At 44.3% G+C, this 20,331-nt stretch overlaps 1 protein-coding gene across 1 annotated transcript; it reads right to left on the bottom strand.

The window, feature by feature from the left end:
- Positions 1–3,757: 3,757 nt before the first annotated feature.
- On the bottom strand, positions 3,758–7,938 carry LOC123121426 (nucleobase-ascorbate transporter 6). The gene is made up of 14 exons (XM_044541392.1): positions 7,246–7,938; positions 6,745–6,842; positions 6,397–6,573; positions 6,210–6,310; positions 6,004–6,079; positions 5,856–5,915; positions 5,565–5,749; positions 5,376–5,472; positions 5,205–5,291; positions 5,054–5,112; positions 4,869–4,960; positions 4,681–4,758; positions 4,385–4,545; positions 3,758–4,307 (listed from the first exon to the last, which is right to left on the bottom strand). Exons 1-14 carry the CDS (start codon positions 7,346–7,348, stop codon positions 4,089–4,091), a joined length of 1,593 nt encoding a protein of 530 aa, XP_044397327.1. The 5' UTR covers positions 7,349–7,938; the 3' UTR covers positions 3,758–4,088.
- Between the last annotated feature and the right edge of the window lie 12,393 nt (positions 7,939–20,331).

The raw sequence follows: 20,331 nt of genomic DNA, 5'->3' as shown, positions 1-20,331 counted from the left end.
GTAAGTGTAGCATTTTTGGCCTTTGACTATGGGTGGGTGGGTGCCGATTAGCGAGTTGTAGCACTGCCTCGCTCACATGGTGGCACTATTAGGCCAATCTTATTTTACACAATCGCATAAATATATCTATAAATGTATGATTTTTCTAAAGCAGGCATTTTTAAAAATGCATGAACATTGTAATTTCAAGGGTTTTTATCATTTATGCTATTGGTTGTGTTTCACTACTCGGTTTTGTCACTAGGAATTTCAGCTGCTCAAAAATGTCATCGCTTTGTTAGGCACATGCTCAAAAAATACCACTGGACATCATTATTGTCAGCTCAAATCCCGTTTGCCATGTCATAATGACCAAAATACCTATATAACAACATGTCAGCTCCCCCTCTATCTCACTACAATAAAGTGTGGGTCCCACTTGATCCCAATAGCATTCTTATTTTCTCTAAAATTATTCGCTTGCTTACTCCTGACAAGTGGGGTCCAAACTTATCATTGTGAGATAGAGAGAGCTGACATGTGGGTATAGGTGTATTTTCATCATATAACATGGTCAACGAGTTTGACCTGAAAATAACGATGTCTAATGGCATTTTTGAGCAAACATCTAATGAAACGATGGCATATTTGAGATATCTAATGGCATTTTTGAGCAAGCATCTCATGAAACGATGGCATTTTTTAGTAGTAGCAATTTCTAATGGCAAATCTGAGTAGTGGGACACAACTAATGGCATAAATGATAAAAACCCTAATTTCAAATGCATAAATATTCTTGAATACACGCATTTTTACACATGAGCAAATTTTAAATGCATTATGCTTTTAATATATGATGGATATTTTAAACATTAATAATTTTTAAAATATGAATATTTTCAAATATAAGAATATATTTTTGATAGCAATTATGCATCAACCAATTTCAATAATATTTTTCATTAAATTAATTATATATTTCCCAACTAAAAAATGTTGATATTATGACGTGTCTTCTGTGGCCTTGCACACTTCGGCCAAGTTGCTACATGTCCTATGTTTAAAGCCCAGAATAGGGGTGCTCCCTATTTTGCGCGTAGGGAGTTGGATAGTGACCTACCGCGTAACCCCTGCACGCCCCGTCCTCTCTATGAGCCGGCTTACTCCGTTTTGTCTTCCCAACCGAGTTTTTTTGTTGCAAAATATACATAATTTTTTAGTTTTATCGGAAATCTGGGACCATTTCTTAAAAGTCATGAAATTTCTAGAAAATCATGCACACACTTTCAAATTGAAGAACAATTTTCAAATTCATGAATATTTCTTGAAATCCAAGAAGATTTTTCAAATGATTGAACATTTTTTGAACTCCAAGATTTTCTTTCCAAATTCATTAACATTTTTTGACATTTGGGAGAAATTTTTGAAATATGAGAAAACAAATTTAAATTTGTGCACATTGTTTCAGTGCATGAACATTTTGTAAAAATTGGAGATAACTTTTTTCAAATTTATAATTTTTAAAAAAATACATTTTCCAAATTCATTCATTCGTTTCAATTTGGAATCATTTTTTAAATCTGAACATTTTTTTTAAGAAGTAAAAAAACAGGGGCACTCCGCACCCCTAATAGGCCGGTCGTCCGGCTCAAAGTGCGAGTGCGAGTTCACGTTTGCTGCACTAACACCACGTTCTTCCGGGTTTAGGAGCTCCCTAGAATAGGGGGCATCGCTTTGTCTCACGTGCTGCGAGACGGAGTGTGTGTGCTCGTTTCTGGTCAGGGTGTGCAAAACCGAACCAAAAACACTAAACCGAACCAAAATTTTGATTTTTCTAGGTTTCAGTTTCATATTTGAAATCTGAAAACCATTTGCGTTCCAGTTTTATGATTAGAAACCGGAAACCATTTGGTTAAACCGCATTAACCTAGATTGGAATTTTTTGGGTTCAAAAGCATAATGGGTTGCTATAGTACAATACTTTCTAGCCCATTTAGTGCTTTCAGTTTACGTGATTAGATTGACTGCTTATCAAACATCCCTTCTTGATCCTTTTCTAATTGTTTTTCCTCATTATGATCTATATCATGTATTTACACGTGGAACACTTCTGTATTGGCTAACTGTAAAAAAAACTTATGTGTGGTTAATTTGGGTATTACCGAAACCGAACCAAAAGTAAATGGTTATTACCAAAACCGATCGTATCTATGTATAAAACCGTATAAACCAAACCTAATCAAAAAAAAAAAAACTAAATGCACACCCTGAGTCTTAGGGTAACGTCTAGTTTGCTTGTGCAGGAGCTACATGTCGCTTTGTGTGTTCGTTTGTTTGGTTTATATTTGAACAATATTCTAAATATATATATTTGAGAAACTAATTTACCAAAAATTTGAAAAGGTTTCATCGCACATTTTAAAAATGTTAATGCGCATAGAAATATTGTCCGTGCAACATTTAAAAAATATTGGTAGCATTCAAAAATCTGTGTTCATGACATTATTAAGAATGTTTACACAATATAAAACGAATGTTTGCATAATTTAATAAAAAATCTGTAGCATTTAAAAAAGTTTACGCATTCAAAAATATGTTCATCACAATTTTTAATTGTTTGTACAAAATAAAAAATGTCAGCGTCATTTTATGAAAATGTTTCATACCATTAGGGAAATGTTTGCGACATTATAAAATATCAAGCATTTCAGGAATATGTTCGTTACATTTAAAAAGTTATAGAATCTAAATAAATATTTTTATGTAAAAAAATATCCTACGATTCGAATAAATGTTCAACGTTTATTCAAAACTGTATTGCATGTTTCCAATTGTTCAAGCATGTATTTAAAAAAAATGTTCATTGTGTCTTAAAAAATATTCAACATGTATCAAAAAATGTTCCCCATGTATATAAAAATGTATAGCATGTGTTTAAAAAGTCAATATTAGTTTGAAAAAAAGGGGGAAGACGTAGGAAAACTGAAGAATACCAATAGGAAAAACACACATAGAAACAAAGAGAAAAGAGAATCCATATGGAAGCTTCTAGAGCCAGTCCGAGCCGGTTCATCCAAACTTCCAAAAATCGCTCGGTGGACCTATAGTATTGGGCCGTCCTACTAGCCTCACACCAGAGGGGAATACGATAGCTCGTCACGCCGCAGGCGAGATATAGCCCTGACGTAGAATAGGAGCGCCCGCTGCATTAAGCTACCTAAAAAGGACGTCTAAAAGTAATATCTTTTTTCATTAGGCTTACCTCTCAATGTGGCCCATTTTTACATGTAATATCTTTTTTCTTTATACATATAAAAATGGATTTATTGCATTACTTTTCTATGATCATATAAAAGTAGTTGTGGCATCAAGCTTATCACTCAATGCGGCCTATTTAACATGTAATATCTTTTTTCTTTATAAATACAACCTCCGTTTCAAATTATTTGTTTTAAATTTATCTTGATACTGATGTAACTAACACTAAAATGTGTGTAGATACATCCATATCTAGATAAATGTAAAACAGATAATTTTTGTTCGTAGGGAGTATAAAAAATGGATATTTTTTTCTGAGAAAACTTCCAATCTATTTATCTTCAATCATGTTTTGGAAAAAACAAATAATTTACGAGTTCCTCGAAAGTGTTTGTGCATCTCATAGAACATATGCGAATAAAATTGGGAGAATGATGCTCCTTTCCTCAGAAAAACAAATATGTATCAGGTTGAGAATTATTTTTTTGGAAATAGCAGGACTAAGAATATAGCAAGTCCAAAAACTGAACGCTTCTCTCTTTAATTTCTAGGAAATAAATTACTAGCATTATAAGCCACCATACTAGTGATGATCTTTTCTTCCTGGGCTAGGGAAGCAGCATGTACATCCACAGATTAACAACAGGTATCACTTATGAGACGTTGATCCGCGCAGAACCAAAAAACGAACATGGCGTCCCCACTGGTCCAATCAGTCCATCTCGTCCATAAATACACAAAACTGACGCACAGCGGCACCACGAAAACTCGACAGATCAAGCTAGCAGGACCATGTTCAGCCAATGCACCAACAAGTGGATCGACAGCGCCCTTCTCCCGCGACACGACGATCAGACGGAAGGGAAGAACTTGTTGAGGTTGAAGGGCAGGGAGTAGAACTCCTCGCTCCTGGCGTCCTTCTTGAAGCTCCTGAACTTGTCCCACCAGTGGTAGCCCCTGTCCTTCCTCACCGCGCTCTGGTGCAGGTGCATCGTGTTGTCCAGGAAGTAGGCCACCAGCCCCGCCACGAACGGCTTGTTCGAGAAGGGCACGTTGATCATGTCGTTGAACTGCCCAAATCAACAAAGGGTCAGTGGTTTCAGAGAGCTGATGAATGGCGAGAGACCGAGGCGTGTGCTCATCGTACCCATCTTGCGCCCGTGTGCACCGGGCCATGGCCCGAGACGGAGGCGTACTCGTTGAAGTACTGAGGAACTGATATGCCGATGAAGAAGGAGAAGCCCAGGATGAACTTGGTCCTGAAGCTGTTCAAGTTGCAGAACTGGAGGAAGCTCAGACCACAGGCACCTGCTCGGCAAAAGAGAGAACCAATGAGACTCATACATTCATACTGGTGTCAAAACTGGCAACGTAACACGCTGAAAATGATCAAATTTAGACTTTCGAACGACGACGAGCGGTTTCGCGGGTATCTGGACGTACCGACATATGCGAAGAAAACACAGTACATGCCAGCAAATATAGGCAGTGGAATGGACGCGAACAGGGCTCCAAATTTTCCTGTTTTGCCAAAAGAAACAAAATTAAAATCAGCTTGGGTAACAGTATACTATGTGCACAACCAAAACTATAGTCATAATAGCTTTAAATATAAGTTTAGCTTATATTACCTAGGACAGCGAAGAAAATCATGAAGCCCGCAGATATTTGCACGACTCTCCTGCTGCCAACATGTGTCACGGCAAGTAAACCAACATTCTCCCTGCAAATACAAAAGTTCACAGAGATAATCAAGTACTCCATTGGCTGTTCAGTCAAGTAATGCCACTTGTACTATCCTGAAACATATACTTACACTGCAACTGAGGTTCCATTGGCTGTTCCAAAGAATGAATCAAGCAAGATACCGATGCCCTGAAAGTGACGTTTCATTGTGATCAGCATGCATTATTACCAAGTAAAATATGATTAGACAAACTCCACTGTACAATAAACCATTCATTTACCTGCCAACCAATTCCCCGACTAACGATCGATGGAGGTATCATCGTCGCACTTGCATACCTTGAAGCAGCAATGAAGGCTCCAGTGGACTGCAATGCATGAGTACCATCTTATTATGACTGAATGTATAGCATCTGCTTCCTATTCTAGGGTAAATAATATTGCAGACAAACCTCTACAATGGCAATGAATGAAGTCATCATCATTGCAAAACATTCCCCAGCATCGAATGTAGGAGCCCCCCACTGAAACGGATACGGAACGCTTATCCTGAAACCAGATTTCAGGCAGCACCTTCGTCACGAATGCCATCAGAATTACAACACATTATTATAACAGAATATGGTTTCCTGGGACCCTACCATGGAGCTCCTCCGATCAGCCCTGAACGATCGACGCGGCAATGCGCCTGCGTCTTCAGCTTGACGTTCTTGTAGGCGCCACTGATTGTGAGGATGTATGCGTACAGCCACACGATTGAGACGGTGAAAAGAACAGAAAACCGGCCGAAGACACCCTTCCCAGAATGCAGCACATGAGGCAAATACTGCGCAGGAAACAAACACGATCAGTACGTACATCATCGTTAACTTACTGAAACCATTTAGAAACATTGATCTGGCCAATCAGAACTTCGTAAAATGTTGTGATACCTGAGAAAATGCGACCATCAGGATGAGTTCTGGAAGACCAATTTCCACGCACTTGGCTACCTGTATTTGATCATGAATACCTTTTATTCACTCTTGCAAGAAGATACTAGAAGCAGAGGAAATAAGCAAGTGATGGAGCAAAACTAACCGCTGGGAAGCCAAGCTCATAAAGCCCAAATCCGACAAGCGAAACAAGAGGAACTGCAGACAATGGGCTCAGCAATCTGCACATAAATCATACAGGATGGTTAGTTAACTCAACCCTTAACTGCACGACCTGAAATGCTACAGGGCAGTACTAAAAGAACTTGTACTACTATAATTCGACGAAGAAAGGCTGAAAATGGGACTAACTTGACAACATTGCGCCAGAGGCCGCTGAAGCCAAGGATGATCTGGATCGTCGACGCGATTATGAGAGCGCCTTGTGTCCCCCTCATCGTCCGTAGGAATTTCTTGACGACAGCAACACAAATTTGTTAGCCTCCATACAGGAACTCGTGCGTCATGAGAAGGCAATTCTGCTGGGCCGTATAAATACCTCGTGAGGGTCTGTCTCATTGTCGTAGCGCCCGGCCAAGATGATGGAGATGGTCGGCGCGACGAAGGTGTAGGAGCCACCCATGACGACGGGGAGGCGAGACCCGAAGAAGGTTTGCAGTAAGGTGTTTATGCCGGCGACGAACAAGAGCGTCTGGATTACCCGGGCTTTCTCCTCCTGACACAAATTAATTCAGTGAGTGTCCATCATCATGTTTATATGTACGGCCAATTCAGTGAGAGCCTAGCAGTACTCCTTATTCAGAGATATCAAATTCATGTGTCAAGTAAGTGAATAAACCAGAGGACATTTGGTAGAGAATCAATAAATAGAGAGTTGAGGACTGACATTTCCACCTCCCATTTGAGGAACAAGCGCGCTTGGTATGATGACGGTGGTGCCCAGCATGACTATGAAATGCTGAAATCCTAGAATCACGGCCTCGGCTGCGTACAAGATCAAGCACAAGAGAAACATCAATATACAGTACACCAATTGATATGAGTAGTACTACTATTGTATCAATTGCATAAAAAGATGTGCAACTGAAAGGCCTTTTCATTATAAATAAATTCAAGATCAAAGAATCTTCCAGACTGGTTAAGCAAAAGAATTCGTGTCCAATAAAAAAAACATGAAAAACTTTCTGCAGTGAAAATATGAAGAGACTGATGAACAACAAAAACAGGCCAGTAATCAGCACGCATATGCAGTGGGAAAGAAAGCCTGGACATGTATGAAACTGCAAGTACGAGAAACAAACTGAGGACAGTGAAGGGACAAGCACGGAGGAGGGAAGCTTTTAAAGAGCAAAATCAAAAGGGAGATTTGGCAGAACATAGCACGTACGCCATGGCGGCGGGCTTGTGATGCAGAACGACACGCTGGGGAGCTGCTCCTTGGGCGGATGCGGCTGCAGCTCGTCGGCCTTGGGCGGCGGTGCGGCGGCCATCTTCGTTCTCCTCCTTCCTCACCGGCTCCAAACTCCCAAGAAACCACGCTCGTCACTTCACTCGCCACTAGAACAGGCGACTGGACGACTGACCGACCGACTGATCTGTCGTTCCTTTCTGCGCCAAGAACCAAGAACCCCCTCGCAAGCAAGGAACAGCCAACCAACCAACCACGGGGGAGAAAAGTCGGAGAAAAGGCGAGGAGAATCGAGAGAAAGCAATTGATCTGGCCTAGCTACCCAATTCCCCACTACTTCTCCTCCTCCTCTTCCAAGGAATGGAATCTATCCCCCCAGAAAGCCACCTTACGCTCTCTTCTTCCTTCTCCCTCGCCACAAGGAAAGGGAAGAGAAGAGAAGCTCGAGAGAGAGAGGAGGCTGCTCGGAGGAAGGGACTAGACTAGCAGCGGAAAGGCAGCCAGCGGCATCCCGAGGCGAAAACTTCCTCTCTCTTTTGAGCGGCAGAAAGGAGGTGGCAGAGAGGCGAGCGGGGGCAGAGGGCGAGAAGGACTGCTCTCCTTGCCTCCTCCCTTTCCGCTTTAAAAACGGCGCCTTTTGCAAGCGAGCGAGCTGGCCTGGCCAGCGACCCTTTTCCCTCGGCGGCTTTCCCCTCTCCCTCCGATCCGTGCTGCGCTCACTCGCTCGCTGCTACCCACGCGGCTAGTCTCAAGTCTCAACTCTCAACTGCTCGGGGGTTGGGGTTTGACGCTCCGCCCGTAAACCGTTACTGAAACTGAGCCAGCAGCGCTGACACAAGGCGCAGATTTCCCTTTGACCGCGATCGGTCCGCTTGTGGTATTAATCGGCAGTTTGTATTTTTGTGTGCATATAGGAGTTGATAAATGCAGAGGAGTTAAAGAGTGAGCCTGGGGAAATTTCTCGGAAATTAAAAGAGGGGATGGTTGTTGAGGGAATTTATTCTCCTCTAGCTAGAGAGATGGACATGATGGTACGTTGGTTGTTTACTGAAAGCCGCCCTGAGTGCCAGGGCTTCAGCGGAAGGTTCATCAAAGGACAGGCGCCAACGAGGTTCAGGACCATGTTACCTGCTCGTAATCAGAAGTGCCTCAAATCTTGGCTTGACACAAGCTGGCTAAACGGAATTTTTGTCAGTGGCGGCTAGCAATGTGCATTTGACAAAATACTATGGAGTGAGTAGCGGGAGCACATTCTCTGTGGAATATAATACTAGGTGCGCGGCTGACCAATTGGCCGCATGTCCAAAAAGCAGCCTCGGACACTTCTGCTTCAGTGTGTCTATCTATCGCTGCTAGGATGTTTGTTTGGTCAGCAAAAGCTGGTTCCAGCTTCCAAGCATTCTCGTCTGGTTAAGGTTCTGGTCATCAGAGTATGATTTGGGCATCTTCAGCACGGCATAGCCCATTTCCCCATTATCTGTCCATCCACACAGCCCAAACATCAAAATTGGCATCCACGGGGGGCGAAATCGCTGTTTTCACTTTTTTTGTTAATTTAATCATGATTTGGCCCTGCTTCGCGAAATTTTCAAGATCTTACCATTGTCCTACCGTCTGACCCGTTGGCAGGAGGGTTTAACCACCTACGGCCAAGGACTCCGGCGGTAGGGTTGACAGCATACACTGACGACCGTCGAGGCGTTGCTGGCGTGGATACGTACCTACCGCCAGAGCCCCCGGCAGTAGGCTATAACGCCCCAAAAACCTGTTGCTTGGAACAAGAACAGATTGCATGTAGGGTGCCCCCCCTCCCCCCCAAAAAATAGCAAACGCGTACTGGTGTCTATAAAATTTGTTTTTTTTGTGGGTAGGGTGTACTACCCTACCGCAAAGCACCTTGGCGAGAGTGTACCCCCTTTGAAAATAGAGCAATATATCTTTGCTTTCAATAACAAAAATATAAAGATCATTTTTTTGTGCTTTTCAAACAGGATATGGATCATCACATTCATATAGTTTCATATCCAACATAATAATAGGTAGCATCACATAGTTCCAACAAACATAGCAAATAGTTTTACATGTCCGCGTAGCAAATAGTCCAACATATGATAGATAGCAAAATAGTTCAACATAGCCATCACAAGTTCTGAAACTCAACACAAGCTCGACATGTCCGAATACTAGAGGGAAGCAAGTGACCATATCACTTATTCTTCCTACCCCTCTTGGTCGTGCGCTCCTCGTTCCTCATTGAGCAACCCTCACTTGTTTCTTTCGTTGTTGTTCTGCGATGATGACGCTCTTTGAGAAACGGTGTTGGACTCTTCCCTTGTTTGCGTGGTTGATGCCCTCTTTTCCCTGGGTTAGTTGAGTGGGTGGAGGTTTGCCAACCTCGTCGTAGTCCTCCTCCTCACCCTCGTTGTAGCCCTCATCATCACTTTCCTCGGCGTGCTCAACATCCTCTTCTTCCTCATCTTCCTCGGCCTCCTCCTGCGCCTACATGGCTCGAAGAAGCGACGATATGTGTTGACAGGCCAGGAGCATTCACATCAACCGAGCTAGCGCACCCAAGCATGCTTACTAGCTTTCGACAATGCTTCATGAACTTCTGCAATAACAAAGAGAGTTGAACAAGGTTACTTCAAGGTTATGGATCAAGTGACAAAGATAAACTAGATTATGGCTAAGCTCAAAGTTAGTGGCAGGAAAACGAATATGGATCAAGGTTATGGTAACTTGAAAGTTATGGCTAGGCTCAAACTTACTTTCGCCATTTCCCTCAGCGATGTGTTTCATTCCAGGGTCTCGGGGGCGTGCACTCGCGCGTTCGAGCCATCGAAAATGTTTCTTTTCAGCTCAAAACTCTGCATCATAAATAAATTAGTGACAAAAGACTATACTAGATTCACATGCAAATGTCGTCTCCAAGCAATTCAACACAACGTACCACTCTATTAAGAAGGGGTGCATACTCCCTAAATTCACCTTGGGTCCCTCTAATATTGGCATTATAGGCTTCTTCCGTGGAGTTGTCCTCCTCTAGTGATGTGATATTCGCTGCGGTCCATTGTGGCCTCAGGCGCAAACAATACTTTATAACATCATCAAACCACTTCAGGGTCTCCTCGTACTCCTCCGAGTCGTCCGTTATGTAATTCATGTCTTTGTTATACCTCCTCTCCCCCATATTTTCACATAGTCCTTGTGCTCAACTGCCAAGTTCGTGATCCCCTGACAAGTATACCTACTCTTCCTACAAGGAACAAGAAACAATAAGAAACCATAAAAACAACAAACCATAAAAAATCTTAATACATGTTAAATCCCTCACTTGCGAAGGTCGAAGCCACCAATGTCGGTATCCTCCGGTGGGGTCAGTTGGAACCTACTGAACCGTGTCGCCACATGCTGTGGTAGGTGCCACTCGATAGCGTATACGCCTATCAATTGGACCTTAGCCCGCCAGATAAGCTTGTCCCTCATGCACATCTCGCTCAGTTCGAAACCCTCATCTGTCTCATACGGCCACAAGTTAATCTGCAAACAAATTGGTTAGGTTTTCTTAAGCAACCGGAAAAGTCACTACGGCAGGATGCTGCTAACGCGACACTACGATCAGAGACCCCTTGACGAAACTGTGTGCGATGCATTAATCGCAAACGGTGATGTAAAAAAAGCCAAAAAAGATGGAAAACATTTGCGATGGCGGAGCCATCAAACACAGTTCTGATTTTAGTTGCGTGTGCGATACAGGGCACATGGTTGATCCATCTGACCTGTTTGCGATGAGGCAGAACAACAGAAACGGGCAGCCATATAAATGTGTGTGCGATATACGGTATACAGTTTGCTCCGATGAACTGTTTGCTATTAGGGAGTACAATAGAAATGGTTAGCCAGATCAAGGTGTGTGTGATATACGACATACGGTTCACTCGACAAACTATTTTCGATTAGGGAACACAACAGGAACGGTTCAATTTAACAAGATGTGTGTGATATGCGGCATACAGTTCACATGGATGAACTGTTTGCGATGAGCCAAAAGAACACAAATGAGTCGTGTAAACAAGATGTGTGTGATACGCGGCAAACAGCCGACTCGGATGAACTATTTGCGATGAGAAATTACAACACAGACGGTTAATACAGTTAGTTCGTGTCCGATTGTGTGTGTACAAAAAACTTTGAAAAATGCAAACTAGTTGCTTGCGGTGGTTAGGAGTATCGCACACGGTGCGTCTGCGAGTACTCGTGTGCGATGATTAGTAAGTTACACATACGTTTCCTTATATTAACACGTGTGTGAATTTGCAATATGGACAGTTAATATGCAAATGCCTTCTGGACATCGGGCACACGCTTAAACTCAATGAACTGTGTACGATACTAATACTTTCCATGAAAATTTAAGAACTTGGCTAACAACATTTGAGTAACATATATATAGTGGTTACATTATTCGACAAAAGGAGGATCTTCGTAACACAATTTTGACAACCATATGGTCCATATCTACATACTTAACATAGTAACAACTATCATATTTTAAGAGGCTGAGGGCCAACAACCATATGGTCCATATCTACATACTTAACATAGTAACAGCTAACACATTTTAAGAGGTTGAGGGCCAACAACCACAACTATCCGCTGGAAGCAACTTGATCATGGCGACTCGGCATCTCATCAATGAAAAGGAAGAGCCCTCATGTTCCTTGGTAGAGCATGAGTGGAACAGTGTCTCCAATTTTCCAATATGGATGCATTGCCACGACAAGCGAGAACTTGTTAATTTGAATGGTTCCATTTCTGCGGGAAATGCAGTACCTTGCAATCACTTTGGCGTTATTAGCAGGCACAAGTGTAATTCGACCACGCCGGAAAATCGATCCGGGAATTTCTACAGGGGCAATTTCTGTTGAAATGTAGAATAAAAACCAATTGTAACATATCATTGACGATATATATAGTTTATGAGCATCAACATTAAAATAGACTTTTTACCAGCGTTTTGTGCACACAATTGGTATTGTTCAATGTGTGCACCATAGGTATAATTAATTCCATCCAAAATCCAGCGTTCATACGCTGTGCTATCTCTGTCAGATTATCAACAAAGTTTATGACATGCTTCAAGTCCTTCCAGTGAAATTTGGTACGCTTAGTAACATACATATCATTCACTATGCATCCAACATATCGTGCTTAAAATGTGAAAAGGTATTATTAATTCCGAACATGGCAGAAGAATATATATATAGTGCGCATAAATTGGTAAATATAATTTGTTACTGCCTAGGAACGGAGTCAGAAAATGAAATCACAATTGGTTTCTTAAATAATGATCAATTAGTGAGAACAAATACCCCGATTTTGCTAAGTAATATGCCAGCATGGAGAAAGTTGAAAGGACACTAACCTCGATCAGACTTTGATCGGCTGATGACGTTGGGGAAGTAAACATCCATGTTAATTAGACCAGGCTGTGGTGCACGCACTAGAATTTTATTGCCAGCTTTCAGTTCATAACACTTAGACATTTTTCTTCAAAGGTCCGCATCAAAATAGATGTGACCATCTTTATCAAGTTTTACGCTAACCGTCATTGTAAATCCATGTTGCGTTGTCAATATTGTTGGAAATATGCCCTAGAGGCAATAATAAATGGTTATTATTATATTTCTTTGTTCATGATAATCGTCTATTATTCATGCTATAATTGTATTGTCCGGAAATCGTAATACATGTGTGAATGCATAGACCACCACGTGTCCCTAGTAAGCCTCTAGTTGACTAGCTCGTTGATCAACAGATAGTCATGGTTTCCTGACTATGGACATTGGATGTCATTGATAACGGGATCACATCATTAGGAGAATGATGTGATGGACAAGACCCAATCCTAAGCATAGCATAAAAGATCGTGTAGTTTCGTTTGCTAGAGCTTTTCCAATGTCAAGTATCTTTTCCTTAGACCATGAGATCGTGCAACTCCCGGATACCGTAGGAGTGCTTTGGGTGTGCCAAACGTCACAACGTAACTGGGTGACTATAAAGGTGCACTACGGGTATCTCCGAAAGTGTCTGTTGGGTTGGCACGGATCGAGACTGGGATTTGTCACTCCGTGTGACGGAGAGGTATCTCTGGGCCCACTCGGTAATGCATCATCATATTGAGCTCTATGTGACTAAGGCGTTAGTCACGGGATCATGCATTGCAGTACGAGTAAAGAGACTTGCCGGTAACGAGATTGAACAAGGTATTGGGATACCGACGATCGAATCTCGGGCAAGTAACATACCGATTGACAAAGGGAATTGTATACGGGATTGATTGAATCCTCGACATCGTGGTTCATCCGATGAGATCATCGTGGAACATGTGGGAGCCAACATGGGTATCCAGATCCCGCTGTTGGTTATTGACCGGAGAGGCGTCTCGGTCATGTCTGCATGTCTCCCGAACCCGTAGGGTCTACACACTTAAGGTTCGGTGACGCTAGGGTTGTAGAGATATGTGTATGCGGAAACCCAAAAGTTGTTCGGAGTCCCGGATGAGATCCCGGATGTCACGAGGAGTTCCGGAATGGTCCGGAGGTGAAGAATTATATATAGGAAGTCAAGTTTCGGCTACCGGGAAAGTTTCGGGGGTTACCGGTATTGTACCGGGACCACCGGAAGGGTCCCGGGGGTCCACCGGGTGGGGCCACCTATCCCGGAGGGCCCCGTGGGCTGAAGTGGGAAGGGAACCAGCCCCTAGTGGGCTGGGCGCCCCCCCATGGGCCTCCCCCCATGCGCCTAGGGTTGGGAACCCTAGGGTGGGGGGGCTTCCCACTTGCCTTGGGGGGCAAGGCAACCCCTTCCCCCCTTTGGCCGCCCCCCCTTGAGATCCCATCTCCAGGGCCGGCGCCCCCCAGGGGGCCTATATAAAGGGGGGGAGGGAGGGCAGCAACCTACAGCCTTGGGCGCCTCCCTCCTCCCCTGCAACACCTCTCCCTCTCGCAGAAGCTCGGCGAAGCCCTGCCGAGACCCGCTACATCCACCACCACGCCGTCGTGCTGCTGGATCTCCATCAACCTCTCCTTCCCCTTGCTGGATCAAGAAGGAGGAGACGTCGCTGCACCGTACGTGTGTTGAACGCGGAGGTGCCGTCCGTTCGGCACTCGGTCATCGGTGATTTGGATCACGGCGAGTACGACTCCGTCATCCACGTTCATTGGAACGCTTCCGCTCACGATCTACAAGGGTATGTAGATGCACTCCTTTCCACTCGTTGCTAGTATGCTCCATAGATGGATCTGTTGGAAATATGCCCTAGAGGCAATAATAAATGGTTATTATTATATTTCTTTGTTCATGGTAATTGTCTATTGTTCATGCTATAATTGTATTGTCCGGAAATCGTAATACATGTGTGAATACATAGACCACAACGTGTCCCTAGTAAGCCTCTAGTTGACTAGCTCGTTGATCAACAGATAGTCATGGTTTCCTGACTATGGACATTGGATGTCGTTGATAACGGGATCACATCATTAGGAGAATGATGTGATGGACAGGACCCAATCCTAAGCATAGCATAAAAGATCGTGTAGTTTCGTTTGCTAGAGCTTTTCCAATGTCAAGTATCTTTTCCTTAGACCATGAGATCGTGCAACTCCCGGATACCGTAGGAGTGCTTTGGGTGTGCCAAACGTCACAACGTAACTGGGTGACTATAAAGGTGCACTACGGGTATCTCCGAAAGTGTCTGTTGGGTTGGCACGGATCGAGACTGGGATTTGTCACTCCGTGTGACGGAGAGGTATCTCTGGGCCCACTCGGTAATGCATCATCATAATGAGCTCTATGTGACTAAGGCGTTAGTCACGGGATCATGCATTGCGGTACGAGTAAAGAGACTTGCCGGTAACGAGATTGAACAAGGTATTGGGATACCGACGATCGAATCTCGGGCAAGTAACATACCGATTGACAAAGGGAATTGCATACGGGATTGATTGAATCCTCGACACCGTGGTTCATCCGATGAGATCATCGTGGAACATGTGGGAGCCAACATGGGTATCCAGATCCCGCTGTTGGTTATTGACCGGAGAGGCGTCTCGGTCATGTCTGCATGTCTCCCGAACCCGTAGGGTCTACACACTTAAGGTTCGGTGACGCTAGGGTTGTAGAGATATGTGTATGCCGAAACCCGAAAGTTGTTCGGAGTCCCGGATGAGATCCCGGACGTCACGAGAGGTTCCGGAATGGTCCGGAGGTGAAGAATTATATATAGGAAGTCAAGTTTCGGCCACCGGGAAAGTTTCGGGGGTTACCGGTATTATACCGGGACCACCGGAAGGGTCCCGGGGGTCCACCGGGTGGGGCCACCTATCCCGGAGGGCCCCGTGGGCTGAAGTGGGAAGGGAACCAGCCCCTAGTGGGCTGGGCGCCCCCCGATGGGCCTCCCCCCATGCGCCTAGGGTTGGGAACCCTAGGGTGGGGGGCTTCCCACTTGCCCTGGGGGGCAAGGCACCCCCCTTGGCCGCCGCCCCCCACCCTAGATGGGTTTGGCCGGCGCCCCCCCTCCCAAGGGGGCCTATATAAAGGGGGGGAGGGAGGGCAGCGATATCTCAGCCTTGGGCGCCTCCCTCCTCCCCTGCAACACCTCTCTCTCTCGTATAAGCTCGGCGAAGCCCTGCCGACATCCCGCTGCATCCACCACCACGCCGTCGTGCTGCTGGATCTCCATCAACCTCTCCTTCCCCCTTGCTGGATCGAGAAGGAGGAGACGTCGCTGCACCGTACGTGTGTTGAACGCGGAGGTGTCGTCCATTCGGCACTCGGTCATCGGTGATTTGGATCACGGCGAGTACGACTCCGTCATCCACGTTCATTGGAACGCTTCCGCTCGCGATCTACAAGGGTATGTAGATGCACTCCTTTCCCCTCGTTGCTAGTATACTCCATAGATGCATCTTGGTGAGCGTAGGAAAATTTTAAATTATGCTACGATTCCCAATAGTGGCATCATGAGCCAGGCCTATGCGTAGTTACAAAGCAGTTGTGGGCGTTGAGTTTGCCAATTCTTCTTGCGGCTACCAGTCGTTTCTTGTTTCGGCGGCATTGTAGGATGAAGCGGCCCGGACCGACCTTACACGTACGCTTACGTGAGACAGGTTCCACCGACTGACATGCACTAGTTGCATAAGGTGGCTAGCGGGTGTCTGTCTCTCCTACTTTAGTCGGAACGGATTCGATGAAAAGGGTCCTTATGAAGGGTAAATAGAAATTGGCAAATCACGTTGTGGACATACGTAGGTAAGAAACGTTCTTGCTAGAAACCTACAAACCACGTAAAAACTTGCAACAACAATTAGAGGACGTCTAACTTGTTTTTGCAGCAAGTGCTATGTGATGTGATATGGCCAGAAGATGTGATGAATGATATATGTGATGTATGAGATTGATCATATTCTTGTAATAGGAATCACGACTTGCATGTCGATGAATATGACAACCGGCAGGAGCCATAGGAGTTGTCTTTATTATTTTGTATGACCTGCGTGTCATTGAATAATGCCATGTAATTTACTTTACTTTGTTGCTAAACGCGTTAGCCATAGAAGTAGAAGTAATCGTTGGCGTGACGACTTCATGAAGACACAATGATGGAGATCATGATGATGGAGATCATGGTGTCATGCCGGTGACGAAGATGATCATGGTGCCCCGAAGATGGAGATCAAAGGAGCATAATGATATTGGCCATATCATGTCGCTATTTGATTGCATGTGATGTTTATCATGTTTTTGCATCTTATTTGCTTAGAACGACGGTAGTAAGTAAGATGATCCCTTATGATAATTTCAAGAAAGTGTTCACCCTAACTGTGCACCGTTGCGAAGGTTCGTTGTTTCGAAGCACCACGTGATGATCGGGTGTGATAGATTCTAACGTTCGAATACAACGGGTGTTGACGAGCCTAGCATGTACAGACATGGCCTCGGAACACACGCAATACACTTAGGTTGACTTGACGAGCCTAGCATGTACAGACATGGCCTCGGAACACGGAGGACCGAAAGGTTGAGCATGAGTCGTATAGAAGATACGATCAACATGGAGATGTTCACCGATCTTGACTAGTCCGTCTCACGTGATGATCGGACACGGCCTAGTTAAATTCGGATCATGTATCACTTAGATGACTAGAGGGATGTCTATCTGAGTGGGAGTTCATTAAATAATTTGATTAGATGAACTTAATTATCATGAACTTAGTCTAAAATTTTTACACTATGTCTTGTAGATCAAATGGCCAACGTTGTCCTCAATTTCAACGCGTTCCTAGAGAAAACCAAGCTGAAAGATGATGGCAGCAACTATACGGACTGGGTCCGGAACCTGAGGATCATCCTCATAGTAGCCAAGAAAGATTATGTCTTAGAAGCACCGCTAGGTGAAGCACCAATCCCTGAGAACCAAGACGTTATGAACGCTTGGCAGCAGCGTGCTGATGATTACTCCCTCGTTCAGTGCGGCATGCTTTACAGCTTAGAACCGGGTCTCCAAAAGCGTTTTGAGAAACATGGAGCATATGAGATGTTTGAGGAGCTGAAATTGGTTTTCCAAGCTCATGCCCGGGTCGAGAGATATGATGTCTCCGACAAGTTCTTCAGTTGTAAAATGGAGGAGAACAGTTCTGTTAGTGAGCACATACTCAGAATGTCTGGGTTGCATAACCGCTTGTCTCAGCTGGGAGTCAATCTCCCGGATGACGCGGTCATTGACAGAATCCTCCAGTCGCTTCCACCAAGCTACAAGAGCTTTGTGATGAACTTCAATATGCACGGGATGGAAAAGACCATTCCTGAGGTATATTCAATGCTGAAATCAGCTGAGGTAGAGATCAGAAAAGAACATCAAGTGTTGATGGTGAATAAAACCACTAAGTTCAAGAAGGGCAAGGGTAAGAAGAACTTCAAGAAGGACGGCAAGGGAGTTGCCGCACCCGGTAAACCAGTTACTGGGAAGAAGTCAAAGAATGGACCCAAACCCGAGACTGAGTGCTTTTATTGCAAGGGAAGTGGTCACTGGAAGCGGAACTGCCCCAAATACTTAGGGGACAAGAAGAAGGCCGGCAACACCAAACGTATATGTGATATACATGTAATTGATGTGTACCTTACCAGTACTCGTAGTAGCTCCTGGGTATTTGATACCGGTGCGGTTGCTCATATTTGTAACTCAAAACAGGAACTACGGAATAAACGGAGACTGGCGAAGGACGAGGTGACGATGCGCGTCCGGAATGGTTCCAAGGTCGATGTGATCGCCGTCGGCACGCTACCTCTGCATCTCCCTACGGGATTAGTTTTAAACCTCAATAATTGTTATTTAGTGCCAGCTTTGAGCATGAACATTGTATCTGGATCTCGTTTAATTCGAGATGGCTACTCATTTAAATCCGAGAATAATGGTTGTTCTATTTATTTGAGAGATATGTTTTATGGTCATGCCCCGCTGGTCAATGGTTTATTTTTGATGAATCTCGAACGTGATGTTACACATGTTCATAGTGTGAATACCAAAAGATGTAAAGTTGATAACGATAGTCCCACATACTTGTGGCACTGCCGCCTTGGTCACATTGGTGTCAAGCGCATGAAGAAGCTCCATGCAGATGGACTTTTGGAGTCTCTTGATTACGAATCATTTGACACGTGCGAACCATGCCTCATGGGTAAGATGACCAAGACTCCGTTCTCCGGAACAATGGAGCGAGCAACCAACTTATTGGAAATCATACATACCGATGTGTGCGGTCCAATGAGTGTTGAGGCTCGCGGAGGATATCGTTATGTTCTCACTCTCACTGATGATTTAAGTAGATATGGGTATGTCTACCTAATGAAACACAAGTCTGAAACCTTTCAAAAGTTCAAAGAATTTCAGAGTGAGGTTGAGAATCAACGTGACAGGAAAATAAAGTTCTTACGATCAGATCGTGGAGGAGAATATTTAAGTCACGAATTTGGTGCACACTTAAGGAAATGTGGAATAGTTTCACAACTCACGCCGCCTGGAACACCTCAGAGAAATGGTGTGTCCGAACGTCGTAATCGCACTCTATCGGGTATGGTGCGATCTATGATGTCTCTTACCGATTTACCGCTCTCATTTTGGGGCTATGCTTTAGAGACTGCCGCATTCACTTTAAATAGGTCTCCGTCTAAATCCGTTGAGACGACACCGTATGAATTATGGTTTGGGAAGAAACCTAAGTTGTCGTTTCTAAAAGTTTGGGGATGCGATGCTTATGTCAAGAAACTTCAACCTGAAAAGCTCGAACCCAAGTCGGAAAAATGCGTCTTCATAGGATACCCTAAGGAAACTATTGGGTATATCTTCTACCTCAGATCCGAAGGCAAGATCTTCGTTACCAAGAACGGGTCCTTTCTGGAGAAGGAGTTTCTCTCGAAAGAATTGAGTGGGAGGAAAGTGGAACTTGATGAGGTGATAGTCACCCCTTCCGTGTCGGAAAGTAGCGCAGCGCGGGAAGATGTTCCTGTGGTGCCTACACCGACTGGGGAGGAAGTTAATGATGATGATCATGAAGCTTCGGATCAAGTTGCTACTGAACTTCGTAGGTCCACAAGGACACGTTCCGCACTAGAGTGGTACGGCAACCCTGTCCTGGAAATCATGTTGTTAGACAACGGTGAACCTTCGAACTATGAAGAAGCGATGGCGGGCCCGGATTCCGACAAATGGCTAGAAGCCATGAAATCCGAGATAGGATCCATGTATGAAAACGAAGTATGGACTTTGACTGACTTGCCCGATGATCGGCGAGCCATAGAAAACAAATGGATCTTTAAGAAGAAGACAGACGCGGATGGTAATGTGACCATCTATAAGGCTCGACTTGTCGCTAAGGGTTATCGACAAGTACAAGGGGTTGACTACGATGAGACTTTCTCACCCGTAGCGAAGCTGAAGTCCGTCCGAATCATGTTAGCAATTGCCGCATACTATGATTATGAGATATGGCAGATGGACGTCAAAAC

This window comes from Triticum aestivum, chromosome 5D (genome assembly GCF_018294505.1).
Source record: "Triticum aestivum cultivar Chinese Spring chromosome 5D, IWGSC CS RefSeq v2.1, whole genome shotgun sequence".
In the NCBI taxonomy this organism is placed as follows: Eukaryota; Viridiplantae; Streptophyta; class Magnoliopsida; order Poales; family Poaceae; genus Triticum; species Triticum aestivum.
Note: the sequence above shows the minus strand (reverse complement) of the source record. Positions and strands in the feature narration are given on the sequence as shown.